At 47.8% G+C, this 22,041-nt stretch overlaps 1 protein-coding gene across 3 annotated transcripts in view; it reads left to right on the top strand.

Moving 5' to 3' along the window:
* The first annotated feature begins 518 nt into the window (after positions 1-518).
* LOC146871507 (uncharacterized) overlaps positions 519-22,041 on the top strand; it is a 41,319-nt gene continuing 19,796 nt past the window's right edge. Inside the window, exons 1-2 of one of the 3 annotated variants that reach the window (XM_085651097.1) lie at positions 519-814; positions 2,129-2,251. In XM_085651097.1, the coding sequence (XP_085507223.1) occupies positions 741-814; positions 2,129-2,251 (197 nt within the window). In that variant the 5' untranslated portion in view covers positions 519-740. Of the gene's footprint in view, positions 815-1,116; positions 1,306-2,128; positions 2,252-22,041 lie in introns of those variants that run through there. The other 2 variants (XM_085651101.1, XM_085651098.1) reach the window with 2 other exon arrangements.

Here is a 22,041-nt window from a genome sequence, read left to right as displayed (position 1 = left end):
TGCTCACTCCCGGGTGTCTATTTTCCGGAGTCTCGTGGAGACGCTGACTGAACTCCGGCAATCACTCGGCAGGCGCCATTTTAGAGTCAGGCGCCCGGCCAAGCCGCAGCCTCAGTGTACCCGCTTCCGACTCTCGTCTCCGCCCCGCAATTATAACTTCGATGCCGCTGGTATTCAGGGACTCGCCATGAGCCCTTTAGTCGCCTCTCTGGTCCCCGCCGCTGCGGATGGTTGGCGGTTGTCAGGGCCTGCGCTTGGAGCCTCAATGGAACGCGTCCGCCATCATGGCCGTCCACCTGGACGTTACCATATTCTGCAGTGGCGCACCAGTTTGCATTTCTCCACTAAGTTGCACGTGTGCCGACTCTGTGCTACTCTTCGGAGAGTGTTGTTGGAAGTAGCACCTTACGCTACAGAAGAACTGCAGTTCCCAGCATTCTTAGGCAGTAGCAGGTCTACAGACAGCAGGACTACATTTCCCAGAATGCTGGCTCTCTTCCGTGCTGCTGCCTGACCCCCACTGCAGTCGACCTACCCCGTCCCCTCCAACTCCAGATCTTCCTTCGTGTTCGCAGCAGCGATCCTAGTCAAAACTCCCGGGCTCTGCGGCTCCTCCCCTAGCTTGCTGCCACAGGGGCTGATCCCTAGCTTTGACTGGCTGCCGGGCCGGGGGCTGGCCTGGGGCCGATAAATAACCGCAGGCGCAGTCTCCTCTGTGTGTGTCATTGTGATTGTTCAAGATGGAGCCGGGGCTCGTGGCAGCTGCAGCAGCGGGAGTGTCCGGGCTAGGGTCCGCGTCCAGGGTACCCTGCAGGTACTGTCTGCGAGGGTCCGGGCATTTAATGAGGAGGTAGAGGTTAGGGACTCCTTCGCGGAACCCTTGTTTGCCTGTGCTGTGATTCAGCCATGTGGTGCAAGAGTGCAGCGTCCCAAACAAACCGCCTAAGCGAGCCCGGGTTGCCTTTCACAATCTTTGCAGAGTTTTATATAGCACGAACTCGACCCGAATCCAATCCGGTATCATAGCGCTTTACATAGCACCAGTTACTTTACGTGAGACACGTTCACATATATATATATATATATATTTTTTTTTGTTAGGCACCGGGAGATTAAGTGATTTGCCCACAATCGCAAGATGTTTTAGCGTCGTTACCGAGACTCGAACCCAGTTCCTCCAGGTCCGAGGTCGAGCGCCCTAGCCGTTAGGCCAACTCAATCTGCCCTGGCAGTTTCCTTGCCCCAAGGCTGAGGGCAGCCTTCCCCAGCTTCGAGGCGTTTTCTCCCCAGGACCTACGTATGTATGTAAGTATGAAGTACTTTATCGCGAAATACCCGCCCCCCCCCCAATCCGGGAGTCCTCGAGTTCAAGGGTCTGTAGAGCGTCTCCTGTGATCCCACCGCTACATAAATAAGTCTTGCAGGCAGGGCTCGATCGAGTCTGTGGTACACGGCGTCCCCCCACTCTTGTCACAGGGTGGACGCCGTCTCCCCTGCTTAGAAGCTGGGCCCCACAGAAATATGCTGAAGGTGTCCCGGTGTAATTTTCAGACACCGGGACACGTTCAGCACGTGAGGTCATTTGCATTATATCCGCCACCCCCCCCCCCCCCCCCCACTTTTTTTTAATAGGACTTGTGCCCTGCTTGCAGGTGTAGTAAGATCTCTTCTTCGACTCCACGTCCTCTTAGTTCTGAGGTGGTGGTGGTTGCCCCCAGGGATCAGAGACCCAGCTAGTGAGGACGGGGCTCCGTTGTACTCACCCTACCCAAACCACTTTTAGTGGGTGAGGTGGCTTTCCGAAGTACCCATAGTATTGCCTTCGTCATGTCTCTAAAAATGAAGACATGTGCACAGCTAGCTACCCCATAGTGGTACTGAACCGTAAATTCGTGGTAGTAGGAGCTACATCCTGTATAGCGCCTCCTTGCGCTGCTGGAACCCCACTTGAAGCTCAGCCAAAGTACTGCAATCTGTATGTAGCTCAGCCCTCGTTCTAGTGTGCGCTTGAATGCACGCTGTCAAACTTTCAGGTTTATGCTGACTAGAACAGTAGAGATCCACTGGGCCATCAGGGTGGTCCACTGGTAAGAAAGAGCCTTTCTATGTAACTATTTGGTCTTTCCAGGAACTTCAGCAGCCGCGGAACTTGCAGATGGGGACAGAACTGCCGTTTTTCGCATGACAGAAAGTCTTCCCAGATCTGCTGGCACTTCCAGAACGGCTTTTGCTGCTACGGAGATCGCTGCAAGTGAGTACATGGGCATGTCTCCTCCGGTGAGTCTGGGTGAGGGTCTTTTCCAGGCTGCTCCTAAGTCTGCTTCTTGCTCCGCCATTATTGCTGCTGCTTCCCTAACCTTCTTCTTTTATTTGTGTGTGGTTTTTTTTTTTTTTTTTTTTTTTTTTTTTTTTTTTTTTAGAAGAGCACTACGTGTTTGACCTTGCCCAAGGCCCTCGATATACCTTTTGTACATGACTCACTCTGACCACGTTTTAACAGTGGTGCCATGCTTTCGTGCATGTTCTCTTGATTCAATATGCGTCAGAGTGCTACTAACACCCATACATATCCCTGATAACTTGCCTTTCTTTACACGCGTTGATGCACAGCTAAGCTGGTGCCTATGGCCTCAATTTGGGCACTACCTGGTCACTGTTTGTCCATTCCAGTGGGGTCTTGAGTTTGCAACCTATTTTATCCAACCATTCATTGCACGAAGACCAGGTGGGCAAACGGGTGCTGCCAGTTTCTCACTCCCTGTTGTGCTTCTTTGTAACTGGCTTGGACTACACTGATCAAGCGACGCAGTGGGATGTTTGTCTCAACACAGTATTTGTCCCAACTCCACTCTACATGACCAAAAGTAGGATGACCTAAACTTACTGTACGCACATGACTTTATCAAAGCCACACAGTGGCAAGTTGTGTGGTGCTGAACAATGGATTTATATAGTGCTACAATGGCGGCTCCTCCACTAAGGTGAAGAAGCGTTGCCCCAATGATCAAAAGGGAAAATTAAAATGATAATGGCGTAACATTATCATTTTATTTTTCTGTTTCAGTGGTGGGCAAGGCTAGCCAGAGCAGGGGGGTAGTGGTTTGCACATGACTGTCCACCAGGCTGCAATACCCAGCCTGTTGAGGAACATGCACAGGCTCCCTGTCCCCATCTGAGTGCTGAACCATGGTGCTCAGACCAATCACAACACTGCGTTGTAGTGTTGAGTGGCTCAAGGGAACCAGTGTGCCTGGGTGCTTCGAACTGCTGTCCAGGATTGGAAGAAGATGAGGACGCAGATGAGGCGGTGGCTCACTGCCCCACTACCCCGACTGGTAGCAGCTGCTAATGAGCACCTACTACGCCTGATGAAGTGTTGATTGCACGCACTGCAGCAAAACGCATCCCTGTCCATTATGCACATGATACTTAATCCACTGACTGGATCTATTCGGTCTCCAATATAACCAATTATTAAACAGTACATGTATACTCTCCCCACCAGCTTCTGGGCAATCTAACTTGCATTTAAACAACTAAATAGCCAATGGACCAATCTCTACTCCAGTCAACAAACTGGGGCATTTGGTGTAGTGCTATTGGGGGGCTGTGTGTGTGTGTGTGTATGTGTATATGTGTATATGTATGTGTGTGTGTGTATATATATATATATATATATATATATATATATATATATTTTCACTGAAAAAACCATAGGTTTCACACACGTTGTAGTTGGGAATTAGCATTTAAAAAACCTTGCAAATTCACTTAAAAAACCAAAGGTTTCACACATGTTATAGATAGCTGGACATTTCACTCGGGGGGGGGGGGGGGGGGGGGAAACAATTGAAATGCCCCCGTTATAGTTAGTGCAGGCAACTATAAACTCGCGCGACCGCAATCCTCTGCTGATGACGTCAGATATTACATCACTGTATTTAGACACTTATTTACCCATGTCTTCTTCCATTAATTTTTAGCTATACATATATTACAAATATTTTTTTTTCAGAAAGACACATATGTCATCAGTGATGTAATATCTGACGTCATCAGCAGAGGATTGCGACCGCCAGTAGATAAAATATATATATTTTATCTACTGGCGGTCGCCAGTAGATAGTTATAGTTAGGATCGTGTTTCCATAGGAAATCCGCAACATCCTATTTGGAATAACTTTGGTGCCGATTGACAAATCCTCGCGAAACTTTCAAAATAGGTGGGGCGCTCCGCTCCTTCCCTGAAAGTCTTGGGGGGGGGGGGGGGGGCTTTCGTCAAGCGGAGGCTGAGAAAAAGGGGGGGTCCCAAAACGCGTTTTCCCCATGCATTTTTCCATAGGACCTTTAGTCCAAGCTACAGCCCGAACGGCTGAACAGAATTACTTGAAATTTGGCTGAGAGGTAGTCCTCAGGTCAGGGATGTGCCTTTTGCAGGTCTGGTGTAAATCTGTTCAGTAGGTCCTGAGAAAATAGCATTTAAAAGCATATATATCTATAAGCGCGTACGGTAAAACTTACCGTACGCGCACGCTGCCGTGCGCGATTCTGATTGGTTGTTAGATCTTAGTAAACATTCGAATCGGTCGAAACCAGGAAGTGTCGGCTGCCATTTTGTCTCTCGCAGTCTGAGGGGGTGAAAACAAAGATGGAGAACGTGAAAAGGGGGCAGGGTGGACAGTTCCTGACCCCCTAGCCTTTGTCATGGGGTCCCAGAAGGACCCCCAAGGGCCAAAATTTCCTTTAATTTTTTTGCGAAAAATCGCGGAGTACGCATAGCGTACGGTAGAAACAGAAAAATTCTGCGAACTGCGTAAAGTTGGCGCGCGAAGCGCACCGTGCGCGTACGGTACGCGCACCGTGCGCGTACGGTGCGCGTACGGTACGCGCACCGTGCGCGTACGGTACGCGCACCGTGCGCGTACGGTACGCGCACCGTGCGCGTACGGTACGCGCACCGTGCGCGTACGGTACGCGCACCGTGCGCGTACGGTACGCGCACCGTGCGCGTACGGTACGCGCACCGTGCGCGTACGGTACGCGCACCGTGCGCGTACGGTACGCGCACCGTGCGCGTACGGTACGCGCACCGTGCGCGTACGGTACGCGCACCGTGCGCGTACGGTACGCGCACCGTGCGCGTACGGTACGCGCACCGTGCGCGTACGGTACGCGCACCGTGCGCGTACGGTACGCGCACCGTGCGCGTACGGTACGCGCACCGTGCGCGTACGGTACGCGCACCGTGCGCGTACGGTACGCGCACCGTGCGCGTACGGTACGCGCACCGTGCGCGTACGGTACGCGCACCGTGCGCGTACGGTACGCGCACCGTGCGCGTACGGTACGCGCACCGTGCGCGTACGGTACGCGCACCGTGCGCGTACGGTACGCGCACCGTGCGCGTACGGTGAAAAATCTTAAAAAAAAAAATAACTTGGCATTTAAAAAACCGTACAAATTCACTTAACCCCTTGCATGCCCGCCCCTTTCCCCGCCCAGTGCCGCGCTTTGTATTAGCGGGCGGAGTTCATGACGAGCTGGACTCGTCATGGGCACAGCGCCACCGCAGCCCATGACGAGTCCAGCTCGTCATGGGCACTGAAGGGGTTAAAAAACCATAGGTTTCACACATGTTATAGTTAGCTGGACATTTAACTCGTGAAAAACCATTGAAATTCCCCCGTTATAGTTAGTGCAGGCAACTATAACTCACGCGACCGCAATCCTCTGCTGATGACGTCAGATATTACATCACTGACATGTCTTTCTGAAAAAAAAATATTTGCAATGTATGTTTAGCTAAAAATTAATGGAAGAAGACATGGGTAAATAAGTGTCTAAATACAGTGATGTAATATCTGACGTCCTCAGCAGAGGATTGCGGTCGCGTGAGTTATAGTTGCCTGCACTAACTATAAGGGGGGAATTTTCAATGGTTTTTCACGAGTGAAATGTCCAGTTAACTATAACATGTGTGAAACCTATGGTTTTTTTAAGTGAATTTGCAAGGTTTTTTAAATGCTAATTCCTAACTAGAACGTGTGTGAAACCTATGGTTTTTTCAATGTATGTATGTATATGTATATATATTACCTACTGGCGGTCGCCAGTAGGTAGATATAGTTAGGACCCTGTTTCCATAGGAAATCTGCAACATTCTATTTGGAATAACTTTGGCGCCGGTCGACGAATCCTCGCGAAATTTTCAAAATAGGTGGGGCGCTCCGCTCCTACCCTGAAAGTCTCGGGGGGATTCGTCAAGCAGGGGCCGAGAAAAAAGGGGGGTCCCAAAACGCGTTTTCCCCATGCATTTTTCCATAGGACCTTTAGACACAGCTACAGCCCGAACGGCTGAACAGAATTACTTGAAATTTGGCAGAGAGGTAGCCATAAGGTCAAGGAAGTGCCTTTTGCAGGTCTGGTGTAAATCTGTTCAGTATTTCCTGAGAAAATAGCATTTAAAAGCATATATATATGTGGGCGGAGCCTAACCACACATCTCATCCTGAGATCTGATTGGCTGTCAGCACTTCATCCAAGAAGTGTTGGCAGCCATCTTGGGACCAATATACATGATAGCACCTCATTAAAAAGCATTGCAGTTAATAGAAGGTTTTAAGACTTTAGTTACATTATAAATCATTTGTTGATGGTACCATACTCATTTTAGGAATTGTGGTATGTTCTAAGGTGATTTCACCATGTGAAAAAGCCTTCTGCTGGGATATCATGATTGAGAGAAAAATATTTTCTCATGCTTTTACCACAGAGGTTTGGAAGGTGATCTATAGGCTAAACTGAGAGCTTATTTTCTGTAAATTCACATTATCTTTCTCAGTCATGTGAGAATGAAGTCTGACATTCTCAGTAAAACATGTACATCCAACAAGGGCAGAGACTGTCAGTTGATTCCTTTGTGTTCTACTGCAGCTTCCCAGAGTGTTCCAAAGAACTACTAGAGCGCTAACAGTCCTACTTATGATAAACGTATGGCACACCTTAAGCCATCTTGCTTGGATTAAAGTGGTAACTCTTAAAACATTTAATTTAAAAAGGAACAAAATGAGGGGGTTCATTTTTCCATAAAAAGTATGATTAGTGCTGCAGAAAGAAAAATTAGGGCACATTTTGAGTGACTTCTCAAATCCTCTTCTATTTCATTAAAAAATTCTGACATGCAGACTGAAACATGCACTTTCAATACCAGCAGCAGTTTTCCCTGGTGAGCAGTAGCTTTACTACAGTGATCTAATGAGCAAAAAGAGTGCTAACATTCTGAATTTATGGCAAATGTGTGACACATCTGAATGCCTTCTTGATGGAATCAAAGTAAAAAACTGAAAGTATTTCCTACTGAGGAGACTGCAGTAAATGAGGAAATTAGGAAACTTCATAACAAATAAGTCTCCCAAGATGGCCACCAGAGACAAAAGAGCCCAAATGTAGCCCAAATATCACCCAGATGTAGCCCAAGTATAGCCCAATGACAGAATGTTCCAGAATGTTCTTTAAAACAACTAGAGCGCTTACTGTCTTCATTATGACAAAAGTAAGGCACACCTGAAGCCATCTTGATTGGAATAAACTGGTAACACTTAAAACATTTAATTTAAAAAGGAACACAATGAGGAGGTTCATTTTGCCATAGAAATTATGATTAATGCTGAAGAAAGAAAATGAGGGCACATTTTGAGTGACTTCTCAAATCCTCTTCTATTTCATTAAAAAATTCTGACATGCAGACTGAAACATGCACTTTTAATACCAGGAGCAGACTTCCATGGTGCAGTAGTTTTACTACAGTGATCTAATGAGCAATTAGAGTGCTAACATTCAGAATTTATGGCAAATGTGTGACATATCTGAATACCTTCATGATGGAATCAAAGTAAAAAACTGAAAGCATTTCCTACTGAGGAGACTGCAGTACATGAGGAAATTAGGAAACTTCATAACAAATAAATCTCCCAAGATGGCCACCGGAGACAAAAGAGCCCAAATGTAGCCCAAAATCACCCAGATGTAGCCCAAATATAGCCCAATGACAGAAGTGTGCAAAACACTTATTATTTTGTGTTTTTGCAGTGTTATATAGTGCAGACTTGTCAGGTATTGGAGTGCTTTACATGAGCATTGGTTACATCACACAAGAACAAATTCATTTTGGTTGTAGACATGGGGAGACTAAGTGATTTGACCAGAATCACAGAATGTCGAGCTGAAGCAGAAACTTCAACCTGGTTCCCCAGTTGCAAAGTCTGCAGTTCTGGAAGTAACACCACATCCTCTCCCCTAAGTGCAACATTTAATCAAGTGGTCAACTGGATAAAAAAACATAAAGATAACAAATAATTTAAAAGTGCTTTGTCGCTATTTGAAAACTCAGAAAATATGTCCTTATTTTAGTCTTTTAGAGCACTAACCATAATTTTGATGCCAATAAGACCCTCTCATATATGTAATTTCTAAAGGAAATGCTCTAGGTATTACAGTTTTGATTACATCAAGATGATGTCAGGCGTTCCACACTTTTGTAATAAATATAGAATGTTAGCAATCTAGTTGTTCATTAGGATACTGTTGAGAGGCAGAGGCCAGGGGCACGGACTCTGAAAATTGAAGGCAGGTAGGAGGGTGCAAAGGCAACAATTTAACCACACTGAGCAGGCAGGAAGGGCCGTGGAAGCACAACAGACTATGGAGTGCAGTGGAAAGGGGGGCAGGGGCAACAAACCAACAATACAGGACTTGCAAGAGAGGCTGTTGGAGGGAAGATCTATTACGGGTCAAGGAAGCTAGGGGCGGTCCCCAGATCCCCGGGAGCCACCACAGAACTGAGCAGGTGAGTGAGTCAGGGACAAAAGGGGCACCTTAATTTGAGCCGGGGTGCCTAGGAACGCTATATATATATATTCACTGAAAAAACCATAGGTTTCAGGGGTGTTATAGTTAGCTGGACTTTTCACTCGTACAAAACCATTGAAATTCCCCCGTTATAGTTAGTTCAGCTAACTATAACTCGCGCGCCCGCAATGCACTGCTGATGACGTCACATATTACATCACTCATGACCTGGTCAGTGACATCACTCATGACATCACTGATGACATCTCAAATGACATCACTGATGACATCATCCAGTGAATGTGTGTGTTTCTGAAAATTAAATATGTTTTATATATGTATATCTCAAGGTCGATGGAAGAATAAATGGGTATATAAGTGTCTAAATGGATGATTTGTTTTTGAAAAATTGATTGTGTAACTGACTGATTAAGTGTTTCATAGTGAATACATGGCTTAGTGAGTAATGTTTAAATATGTAAATATCTGTATCAGTCTCTCACTTTGTGTATAAGTGGCTGCATGGGTTGGTGAGTAGCTACATGGGTGTTTATATAGGTTATTAGTTGGTTTTATGAGTATCAGTCTGAGTGTCTGCATGGTTCGGTGGGGGTATTACGTAGTGCATAGGTGCATGAATGAATGACTCACTCTTTGTATGTGTTGAAGACAGCATGTGTGCAGGACTCTATGGGTGGATGAGTGAGTGTATGGGTGTGTTAGTGAGTGAATGACTGTCTCAATAGTGTCTTTATGAGTAACTACATATGTTTTAAACTAGTATATGTGACTATTGGTGTATATAAGCGCGTATATGTGACAGTGAGAGGTTGAAAGAGTTCCTATATGAATAAGTATGTGTTTCTATAAGTGATTGTTTAAAAGACTAAGTATGTGTAAGTTTCCGTAGAAGTAAGTGTGGTGGTGTGTGTATAACTGTATATGCAAGTAAATGTATGTTTGATTCTTTATTAGCATGAGTGACTATGTGTGTGAGTACCTCTATGGATGAGTGGCATTGTGTAACAGGATGTATAGGTGTATGAGTACATATGATGAGTGAGTACATGTATGAGTGACTGTATAGGACTGTTGGTGAATGAGTGGATGTGTATGTGGATCTTAGAATTACTGTATAGGTTGTTGTAACTGGTATTGGTATGTCCATTGTTTTTAAAATTTTAATTTCTATTTTTGAATGTGTGTATCAAAGGTTATATTAGGGGAAGAGGAGGTCTGCCACTCTATCACAAGGATGATGTCATCAGTGATGTCATTTGAGATGTCATCAGTGATGTCATGAGTGATGTCACTGACCATGTCATGAGTGATGTAATATGTGACGTCATCAGCAGTGCATTGCGGGCGCGCGAGTTATAGTTAGCTGAACTAACTATAACGGGGGAATTTCAATGGTTTTGTACAAGTGAAAAGTCCAGCTAACTATAACACCCCTGAAACCTATGGTTTTTTCAGTGAATTTCTGAGGTTTTTTAAATGCTAATTCCTAACTATAACGTGCCTGAAACCTATGGTTTTTTCTGTGAATATATATATATATATATATATATATATAATGCAGCCTGCGTGCACTTAACCTTCTCATTGGCTTCTGTATACGTCCAGCCTGTATCCATTGTTTTCATTACTCTGAATCTATGAATCCCTCTTCTGATGTTGTACCAACTTAATCTACCTGATCTGTTGCTTCTCTGCTCTGCCGCCCTGCTCTGGAGGCGCTTTACCAGCGGTACTGGTCTCTCCTTATTTACTGTGTGTCATTTCACTTACCTGCTACACCTTTAGTTTGCCACCATGTCACATGCAAACCCTGACTGCAGAGTTATCCAATGTTGATTGGCCCAGAATGTTGTCTAACTTTGATGTACTATGTTTACAGGAGACGTGGGATGCCCAGGGGTGTTTATACTTGGAAGGTTTTGCTACATATAGTGCACCAGCCATTTTTGTCACCCAGTGGGCTTGCTAGTGAAGGCCTTGCTACACTGGTCAACTTGGGACTTAATTGTAAAGTTGAACTTATTAGGCAAAAATTGACGGACGTTCTTGGTACCTGTAGGAAGGTGGATATCTGACTATGGTTACCCCCAAATTTTTGCCTAGTGTCTAGCTGGTTTTTCGACTTAGTTGGCCTGAGATCCTGCCATTCAGGCTCTCAGGCTATCTGCTCTCTCTGTAAAATGGACTCCATGTACCCTAGGTACATACCCAATTGGTTGGATCACCCTGTCAGCCCCTGTACCAGTGTACACTAGGTACCCAGGGCATTGGTGTATCCAAGGCCTGCCAGGGGCTGAAGCATGTATTATGCCACCCCAGGCTTGGCCTAACAATCTGACACAACTGGCTGATCACTCAGCTGGGGTAAGTTGGTGTAATCACCTCTTACTTAGGTGTAGTATACCTATACCTAAACTTAAATGGGACACCTGGTAACCTATAAGTCACTCCTATGGCAGGCCTTAACAATCCTGAAGGCAGAGTGCTTGGTTCCATGTGAGATGGTGCTCTGGCATGAGCTGAGCCTGTCTGCAGTGGTCGGAACAACTTCCTTCTACTGTTTCCAGATATCGTCATACCATATACTCTTAAGTGCATTATGAACCTCGCGGTTAAATGCTATCTTTGGTTTGGCTTTATCAAAACATGTCGAGTAAGGTGTCATACGAATTGGAATACTAACCCCTCGCCAATTCTGGCGACGGGGTTAGCATTCCACCCTTCTAGAGGGACACGACATGTACAGTGCCTGAAACCCGGGTAAAATCAGACATAGCCTCAGCTCCACAAAATGGATGCTGCCACCACAGACACAAGTCTGCCCTCCTGCTGCTGGGAGTCCTTCCAGCTTGGGAGGTGTGGACAAAGGGTTTCCTGCCAGGGGAGGTGCGTGCACCACCCCAGACAGGATTTTGTGTATTGGTCAGGTAGGGCTTGAAAGAAACCAGACATGCCTGTGGCTCACAAGGAGCCTCGGTGCATATGCCAGTTCAAACCGGTCCTGGGGCACACCAGTCCCGGGCCTGGGGCGAGCTGGACAAAGGATTGGGGGTGTAACCACCCCCCTTCCTGGTCCCACCCATAGGGAGGGACCTAGCAGGTAGTCCGGCCCCTAGAATCCGAATAAAGGTAGGAGCTGTGTCCTAAGACTTCAGACGTCCTGGAATCAACTTGAAACTAAGAAGAAGACGGGAACTTCGACATTCTGCTGCACAGAAGACTGAAGAAAATCTCCCCTGTGGTCAGGGAGTGACCACCTTGCTAACGCAAGCACCATCCAGCGAATCACCGTCTGCTTTGCCGCCGCCTCCCGCCGGAGCCCGAGCCCAGAGACTGACAAGACCTGGACCTCCAGACCTCTCACCGCCCGATCCACAGTCCCTGCAAAGAGGAGACCCGTGGAGGCACCGAGACACGTGGAGCCAGCCATCTTGGAACGACTACGACAAGCTGACCAGTGCAACAACCGAGGCTCCCTCTAAGTTGTGCTTTGGGTCCTGAGAAGCCCAACCCTCGAGCAGCATCTGCACCAAAGGTGAGCCCTCCAGCATCTCCACGATCTGCGTGGGGCCCTTCTGCATTTTGCCACTCGACGCGCCTAACCGGTTGCTGGCCCGCTGGCTAGTGGCCATCTTGGCGACGAAATCTACGACAAACACCGCTGGTCTGGTTGCTCCAGACTGGCCCTTGCTCCCCTCCAAAGGAGCAATCCCTCTGACCTTGCTGGTCAGAACCAACAGCTGATTTCCGAATCCTCCTGCAATTGCTTTTGCCAAGGCTTGTTTGCTTCGATCAAGTCGCCGACACCGCCGACAGCGAGAGCCTGCGTGGGACAGCTCGTGAGCCGACTCCTGGACGTCGTCGACCTTCAGGGACCACGTGGCTGCGGAGACAAGCTACCCCTCATCACCTGTTTGCACCCGACATCGCCTGGTACCCACCTGGTGCCACGCTGGTCACTGGCTAGTGACTGTGAACACTGTCCCCTCTGCTTACAGGTCTTCAACATCTCCGATCCACTCTTGGATCCACTGCATCTCTTCCCGACCGACCGCCTGCAGCACTTTTGTCTACAGGCCCCACGGAACAGATAGAAGAAACCCGACGCACTTCGAGGCCTATGCACCCGCTTCCTGTGGGTGAGGTAAAGCTGGCACACCTGTGCCCAAGTGTAGTATTACATCTCTAGTGCCTGTGTTCCAAATCTTAAGTTCCTAGGTCATCCGGAAGATTCCTTTTGCAGTAACTTTGTACTTTTTACGCACCCATTGAAACCTATGGGAGCACGCGTGTGACTATTTGCTCTGCACACGCCACCCGTGGACCTCCTGGTCACTAACTGACGTTAGCTCCTTGTAGGCCCAGCGATTCTAGAGGCCCTAGGCCTTTTCCCTTTCCTGTTCGTGGTACTTATACCACTATTTTAGTATATGGTTCGAGTGGCCACCAGGGCCTATCCATATAAAGTGCAACTTCTGTGTATTCTGTGATAATCTTGTTTGACGATTTGTGCTCCTGTGCTCATAAAGAGACTAGGGGTTACTTTGAGAAATAAATACATATATATTTTGAATATATATCTGTGTGGTGTCCTTTCATTGGTATAAAAGGGGGTTGCATTTGGTAAAACAGCTGGCTTAACACGCATCACGAGTTTAGCCTCAAAGACTGCTTAGCCTACGCTACCACTAGGGCAGCTAGTCCGAAAAGGTTGACTTACAACCACACCATAAGGGTTGCTTGGCATGGTACAAGGTGGTCACTAGAACTAGTGAACAGCATATACCAGGCCAACTTCTCACATTGGTGAGCAGCGGTTGGATTTGAGCTTGCTGTGTTTTACCATTGTAATCTCTTGGTTACCAATTGAAAGATCACATAGGTACCTGTAGGTACATATAAAACAAGATTAGATATACTTAAGTTCTACTGAACTTAGTTGTTGTAGAGCAAAGGGAGTAGCACACCCTGACTACAACTACTAGATAGGTTTAGTAGGTAAACCCAAGTGTAGGTAGATTGCAACACATCCACCCACACTTAAGAGCAATGGCCGGGGCAGAGGGGTCCACTGTACCCATCTCTGTTGAGTGACCCCCAGAGGGCACCATCCAGCTTTGCTACCCTTAATCAGAATGAGCTCAGGCATTTGGCAACTCTTAGAGGCCTTAAACAGCCCAAGAACCCAAACTCTGCTGAGCTCAGAGAGCTCTTACAGAATGATGAGAATCAGAGAGCACTCAAGAAAGCTTCCCAGTTAGCCCCCTTAGGGACAGGAACAGGAGGCCCCCCTTCTGAAGATGCCACTGAAGTACCCCTTCCCAATAGTCACCCCTTAGATGGGATGCCTACCACAGAGGAAGAAAGTGATGGGGATACAGATGTGAGTGGGGATGAAGGGAGAACTAGCCCAGTGCCAAGTGTTATACTTGGCCCAGCTAAACTAAGGCTATTGGGGACTGACAGTGGGTTCACCCCATTGGATCTCCCCAGTGGACTTAACACAGGGCTTGGAAGGCAAAGGAATCGCTCAGGTGACTCCAATGCTTCCCATGGCTCTAGAGGCTCTCAAGGTCACTCCAGAAGGAGACTGACCACCCCTCAGAGGAGGGAACATGAGGCCAGAATGCAGGAAGCCCAGCTGAGGATCAGGAAGCAGGAGCTAGAAGTAGCCCTGATGGAAGAAAAACTGAGCAAGGCTAGGCAGCATAGAGAGTGGGTCTATACCCACTGGTGGCAGCAATGTCCCTAGGGACAAAGATAGGGTCTTTGACAATAGGAACCTGTCCAAGATTGTGCCCCCCTACAAAAGTGGGGATGACATCCACAAATGGATGACTGCTCTTGAGAGAGCCTGCAAAGTGCAGCAGGTTCCTGAAGACCAGTGGGCAGCAATCTTATGGCTCTCCTTTGAGGGGAGAGGCAGAGATAGACTCCTCACTGTTAGAGAAGAGGATGTCAGAAATTACAGAGTCCTGAAGAGTGTCCTAGTTGATGGGTTAGGCTTAACCACTGAACAGTACAGGTTAATGTTCAGAGACACCCAGAAGACACAGACTCAGGACTGGTCTGAATATGTGGAATGTGCCACTAAGGCTTTGGAGGGTTGGTTGCTGGGAAGTAAGGTGTCTGATTATACAGGATTGTACAATTTGATGATGAGAGAGCAGATTTTAAGTAATTGTCAAAACCAGCTTCTCCATCAACACCTGGTAGACTCAGATTTGACCTCTCCCCAAGAATTGGGAAAGAGGGCAGATAAATGGGTCAGGACCAGGATCAGGCCTAAAAACCAGGGTGGTGACCAAAAGAAAGATACCACCAAGCCTCAAGAGAAGGGTGGGGATAAAGAAAAAGAGAAACCTTCCTCAGGGCCCCAAAACTCCACACAGGGTGGTGGGTCCCAAGCTCCCTCCTCTACCACAGCCAAAAAGCCCTACTGCCATGAGTGTAAAACTCCTGGGCATTGGAAAACTGACAGCGGTTGCCCAAGGGCTAAAAACAAAACTGTTCCTCCAATTACTCCTGTCACACCACCTATTACTGTCAGCAGTAATCCCCCAGGTGGTGGGAGTGCCCCCAGAAATCTGGGTGGGTTTACTTGGGGAACACAGGGGGACCCTGGCTTAGCCAATTCCCCTACAGCAACCACTCTTGTCTGTGATGGTGGCATGGGGTTTGCCAACTTCACTGCCTGTCCCAACACTTTGGGTAGGTACAGACAGGAGCCCTACATCAATGGTACAAAAGCTGAGGCCTACAGAGACACTGGGGCTAGCATCACAATGGTGGCCCATTGGCTAGTTCCCTCTGAGCAGCTTTTGCCCGGTTTCTCCTACCAGGTGACTAACATTGATGGCAAACAGAACAGTCATCCCATGGCAGAGGTATGTCTCAGCTGGGGAGGGGTCACTGGCCCTAAAAGGGTAGCAGTGTCCCCAACCTTGCCTGTAGACTGCTTACTGGGGAATGACTTAGAACTCTCAGCTTGGGCTGGAGTTGAACAAGACACCCATTCTAAAATGGTAGGCCTTTCACAAAAGGGTAGGGGGGTTGTGCCATTCACAACCCCTGTCCAAATAGATTTCCTCCCTGAAAAGGTTGGAAGGGCAGTGGTAGCCACAGCCCAGGCACAGACAGACTTCCCTGTAGGGACTGGCAGAGCTGTGACAGTCACAGCTCAAACACAAACTGAGTGCCCCCCTGAAAAGGTTGGCAAGGCTGTAATGGTCTCAGCCTATACTCAGACTGACATAGGTGTAGTGAAGCCTGAAACAATGGATCACTCCACACAAACTGAGAGTAGTGGGGAGGAAGAAAAGTCTCCCTCTCCCCAGACATTAGGAAAAGGTCAGCCTCCTCAGGGATCTGACCTCACCCCTTGTGAAGGAACTGCCCCAGAGGTAGCCAGGCCTGGCCTGGCAGAGCCTCTGATGTCAGTGGCCCCTTCCAAGGTGGGATCCAGTCTGGTGCAGGTAGCCTGCCTCTCTCTACCCTGCCTCAGTCAGCCCAGGGCTGCAGAGGTCAGGGAGGCCAGTGGACCCCCAGAGGGCCCCTGTCCACAAGAACCCCCCCATCAAAAGAATGAGGATTGCCTGGCTAGTAGCCCTAGTCAGGTGATGGGTAAAAACATTCCTGAGGGATCTCCTTTACAGGTAGTTAGGGACCTCCCCCAGGGGGATTCTGTTGGGCACAGGCAAACATGGGACCTTAGGGCCCCAAACCTGACCTGTCCCTCCAGTAAGCCCACAAAAGGGACCCAGCCTCCAGCTTTAGGTAGCCAGAGGCTGACCCTGAGAGCACAGTGCAACTCAGTTAAAGAAAGAAAGGCATCCATGGTGGAGGATGATTGGAGGAAGCTGAGGCCTCACTTTGAGGACACTCACTTCAGTACTCCATCTCAACACCAGCCTTTTACTTTGCCAAGACACACCACAGGTAGAGATTCCCTATGGTGGAGACCCTCTGATACCCTTAGGGTGAGGGATTGCTTAGTGGACCATGAGACAGGGGGTAACCATGCCAGTGCTGGTTCCTCCTTATATGGCCACTTGGGCAATATAGGCTTACCTGGTCAAGGTCAGCCTTATCTCCCTTCGTTTGGGGGGGGGTTGTGTAGGAAGGTGGATATCTGACTATGGTTACCCCCAAATTTTTGCCTAGTGTCTAGCTGGTTTTTCGACTTAGTTGGCCTGAGATCCTGCCATTCAGGCTCTCAGGCTATCTGCTCTCTCTGTAAAATGGACTCCATGTACCCTAGGTACATACCCAATTGGTTGGATCACCCTGTCAGCCCCTGTACCAGTGTACACTAGGTACCCAGGGCATTGGTGTATCCAAGGCCTGCCAGGGGCTGAAGCATGTATTATGCCACCCCAGGCTTGGCCTAACAATCTGACACAACTGGCTGATCACTCAGCTGGGGTAAGTTGGTGTAATCACCTCTTACTTAGGTGTAGTATACCTATACCTAAACTTAAATGGGACACCTGGTAACCTATAAGTCACTCCTATGGCAGGCCTTAACAATCCTGAAGGCAGAGTGCTTGGTTCCATGTGAGATGGTGCTCTGGCATGAGCTGAGCCTGTCTGCAGTGGTCGGAACAACTTCCTTCTACTGTTTCCAGATATCGTCATACCATATACTCTTAAGTGCATTATGAACCTCGCGGTTAAATGCTATCTTTGGTTTGGCTTTATCAAAACATGTCGAGTAAGGTGTCATACGAATTGGAATACTAACCCCTCGCCAATTCTGGCGACGGGGTTAGCATTCCACCCTTCTAGAGGGACACGACATGTACAGTGCCTGAAACCCGGGTAAAATCAGACATAGCCTCAGCTCCACAAAATGGATGCTGCCACCACAGACACAAGTCTGCCCTCCTGCTGCTGGGAGTCCTTCCAGCTTGGGAGGTGTGGACAAAGGGTTTCCTGCCAGGGGAGGTGCGTGCACCACCCCAGACAGGATTTTGTGTATTGGTCAGGTAGGGCTTGAAAGAAACCAGACATGCCTGTGGCTCACAAGGAGCCTCGGTGCATATGCCAGTTCAAACCGGTCCTGGGGCACACCAGTCCCGGGCCTGGGGCGAGCTGGACAAAGGATTGGGGGTGTAACCACCCCCCTTCCTGGTCCCACCCATAGGGAGGGACCTAGCAGGTAGTCCGGCCCCTAGAATCCGAATAAAGGTAGGAGCTGTGTCCTAAGACTTCAGACGTCCTGGAATCAACTTGAAACTAAGAAGAAGACGGGAACTTCGACATTCTGCTGCACAGAAGACTGAAGAAAATCTCCCCTGTGGTCAGGGAGTGACCACCTTGCTAACGCAAGCACCATCCAGCGAATCACCGTCTGCTTTGCCGCCGCCTCCCGCCGGAGCCCGAGCCCAGAGACTGACAAGACCTGGACCTCCAGACCTCTCACCGCCCGATCCACAGTCCCTGCAAAGAGGAGACCCGTGGAGGCACCGAGACACGTGGAGCCAGCCATCTTGGAACGACTACGACAAGCTGACCAGTGCAACAACCGAGGCTCCCTCTAAGTTGTGCTTTGGGTCCTGAGAAGCCCAACCCTCGAGCAGCATCTGCACCAAAGGTGAGCCCTCCAGCATCTCCACGATCTGCGTGGGGCCCTTCTGCATTTTGCCACTCGACGCGCCTAACCGGTTGCTGGCCCGCTGGCTAGTGGCCATCTTGGCGACGAAATCTACGACAAACACCGCTGGTCTGGTTGCTCCAGACTGGCCCTTGCTCCCCTCCAAAGGAGCAATCCCTCTGACCTTGCTGGTCAGAACCAACAGCTGATTTCCGAATCCTCCTGCAATTGCTTTTGCCAAGGCTTGTTTGCTTCGATCAAGTCGCCGACACCGCCGACAGCGAGAGCCTGCGTGGGACAGCTCGTGAGCCGACTCCTGGACGTCGTCGACCTTCAGGGACCACGTGGCTGCGGAGACAAGCTACCCCTCATCACCTGTTTGCACCCGACATCGCCTGGTACCCACCTGGTGCCACGCTGGTCACTGGCTAGTGACTGTGAACACTGTCCCCTCTGCTTACAGGTCTTCAACATCTCCGATCCACTCTTGGATCCACTGCATCTCTTCCCGACCGACCGCCTGCAGCACTTTTGTCTACAGGCCCCACGGAACAGATAGAAGAAACCCGACGCACTTCGAGGCCTATGCACCCGCTTCCTGTGGGTGAGGTAAAGCTGGCACACCTGTGCCCAAGTGTAGTATTACATCTCTAGTGCCTGTGTTCCAAATCTTAAGTTCCTAGGTCATCCGGAAGATTCCTTTTGCAGTAACTTTGTACTTTTTACGCACCCATTGAAACCTATGGGAGCACGCGTGTGACTATTTGCTCTGCACACGCCACCCGTGGACCTCCTGGTCACTAACTGACGTTAGCTCCTTGTAGGCCCAGCGATTCTAGAGGCCCTAGGCCTTTTCCCTTTCCTGTTCGTGGTACTTATACCACTATTTTAGTATATGGTTCGAGTGGCCACCAGGGCCTATCCATATAAAGTGCAACTTCTGTGTATTCTGTGATAATCTTGTTTGACGATTTGTGCTCCTGTGCTCATAAAGAGACTAGGGGTTACTTTGAGAAATAAATACATATATATTTTGAATATATATCTGTGTGGTGTCCTTTCATTGGTATAAAAGGGGGTTGCATTTGGTAAAACAGCTGGCTTAACACGCATCACGAGTTTAGCCTCAAAGACTGCTTAGCCTACGCTACCACTAGGGCAGCTAGTCCGAAAAGGTTGACTTACAACCACACCATAAGGGTTGCTTGGCATGGTACAAGGTGGTCACTAGAACTAGTGAACAGCATATACCAGGCCAACTTCTCACAGTACCCTTCTGACCTTTCCAAACAAATATAGAATGCTGGTAATAAACTTTTATAACGCAGCTGTAACCAGGAATTAACTGGATGCCTTGTCTAGTTTAAAAGTTTTTGAGTCTTCATTTACTGTGATTATGTTATTGGGGGATTTTAAACTACACCCTGGTTTCCCCTGTCAAGACCATGACCTGTTGGAGAATGTGAACCCATTTACTGATCAGGTGCACCTTAAACATACACAGCAAGGTGATACCATTAGTCAAATTATCTAGTAAAATTTTGGTTAATTTAATAGGTCCAAGAAGAGGAGTTGGCTAAGAGGGTACCTACGTTTAAGGGGTGGGGCTTTAGCACCATTATATATTTTTTTCTACTTTTAGCTCGTGCAGATTTTAAGGTTGTGGGATGACTTGAGTGACCATGATCCTTTGCCGCCCACCTTTCTATCGGATAAAAAGCCTATCGATGTGATCCACTCTTGCAAGGAACAAGTGCTACCCACCGGTGAGGGCCAGAGGATGTCCACCATTGGATTTTAATTCTACTTTGGTCACTTCTTGTCCTACTGATTTCTCTGTCTTACTGATGACACTTCGGACAAAGATATGATGTCTTTAAATATTTGTAGATTTACTAAATCTGTATTTTGTAAACCAAGAGCTTCATGTCCGGTGGTGGATTGACAAAGTGCTCGCAGGCACATAAGGATTTGTTGAAAAGAGAGCATGGGCAGTCTACCGCTAGATTTGAAGCGCAAGCCCCAGCTGAAAGAATAGGCCTGGGATAATCTACTCACTGCTAATGCTCAGCGGGATAGTGCTGCCTTTTGGCGAGTGGTAAGTCTTCCCTTGTTTAGTGATCAACTTTCTAATCCTGCGTGAACTATCACACCACAAGCTTGGGTTGAGCATGTTAAGGCCATTTATGATCAAGAGGAAGTAGTGACCTCCTCAGTTGGTAGTAATGAGGATCATATTATTGGTTCCCAAGTGGCTGAAGTGAGTTTAGCTACCTCTTGTCTTTCCTCCAGCAAGACTCCCGGTCCAGATTTTGTGCCTGGTGACTCTACTTTAAATTTTTTTTTTTTTTTATATAAATGCCTTATCGACCTGTGGTTTCTTTAATAACTCTGCATTTAAATGCAGCTGATAGAGGCACCCAGCCACTGATGTGTAAGTCGGTCATTGTCCCAATTTTCAAAAGGGGGAAATGGATCAGATCCAGCTTGTTACAGACCCATCTTATTGATTCATGGGTTAAATTTATAGTTCAGGTCCTGTTTGATCGGCTTTCAACTTGGGCAGAGAAGCACAGCTTTTTGTCTGATTTGCACTATGGGTTTAAGCCGGCCTGGGGCACTATTGAACAAAGCTTGAATCTTTATTTGCTGATATGCAAGTACACAAAGGCAAAGGGGGGTGTAACCCACCTGGCCTTCATGGACCTCAGATCAGTCGTTGATAGTTAATTGCTCTATGCTGTTGCTCATGATGTCTCAGATGAGTGTAGAACCTGCACTAGTAACTTTGTGCGCAATTTGCACTAGGATCTTTCGGCATGTGTCCCATATGGATCAAATGGGGCATACACATCCCACTTTAAATTGAAGCATGGCATTTGCCAGGGTTGCATACAAGCGCACTTTCTTCTTTTTTTTTTTTTTTTTTTTTTTTGTTGGGAGTTTTTATACCAATCAACTGGAATCCGTTTTAACAGAATTCCCTCGCTGTCCCTAGAGTTGTAGGTCGACCAATCCCCACTCTGCTTAATGCAGACTATAATGCTTTAATTGCAAGGACCACCAGGGAGTTACAGAGACATAAGATCTTTTTATTGATTTTATGAATAGCCTTGACTTGTCCCTCAATTTCTCTAAATCACATGTGATGAAGTTTGGCATGCTTATGACTAAAATCATAATTTGTAGTAGAGGGTCACCATATTAGCCAGGTTGATTAAGTTTAGATATTTGAGTGTTCAATTGGACTTGACTGGCATTCATTGATAAATTATAATGAAATGGCTTTCGATAGGGCTATGTATTGCATAGGAGACTTCTCTTTTCCTTTAGGGCGCACCAACATAGACAGTTTTGGATATTTTTAAGGCCAAATGCCTCCTGATAGTCTTCGGATTGTGGTATTTGGGGCTATGGGCCTGTTGCCCCAATTCAAATAGCTGAAAATTAGTTCCTCAGGGCACTCTTGGGGTTCCACAAAGTACATCTTCTGAGGTTGTTCACGAAGAGTTGGGCATGGGTCATGTTACAGATTTATATTCGTCTTTGCCCTCTGTTGCCCTGGCTCTCAGTTTGGG

This window comes from Triturus cristatus, chromosome 1_1 (genome assembly GCF_964204655.1).
Source record: "Triturus cristatus chromosome 1_1, aTriCri1.1, whole genome shotgun sequence".
Taxonomy (NCBI): Eukaryota; Metazoa; Chordata; class Amphibia; order Caudata; family Salamandridae; genus Triturus; species Triturus cristatus.
This window is presented reverse-complemented; position numbering and strand designations above follow the sequence as displayed.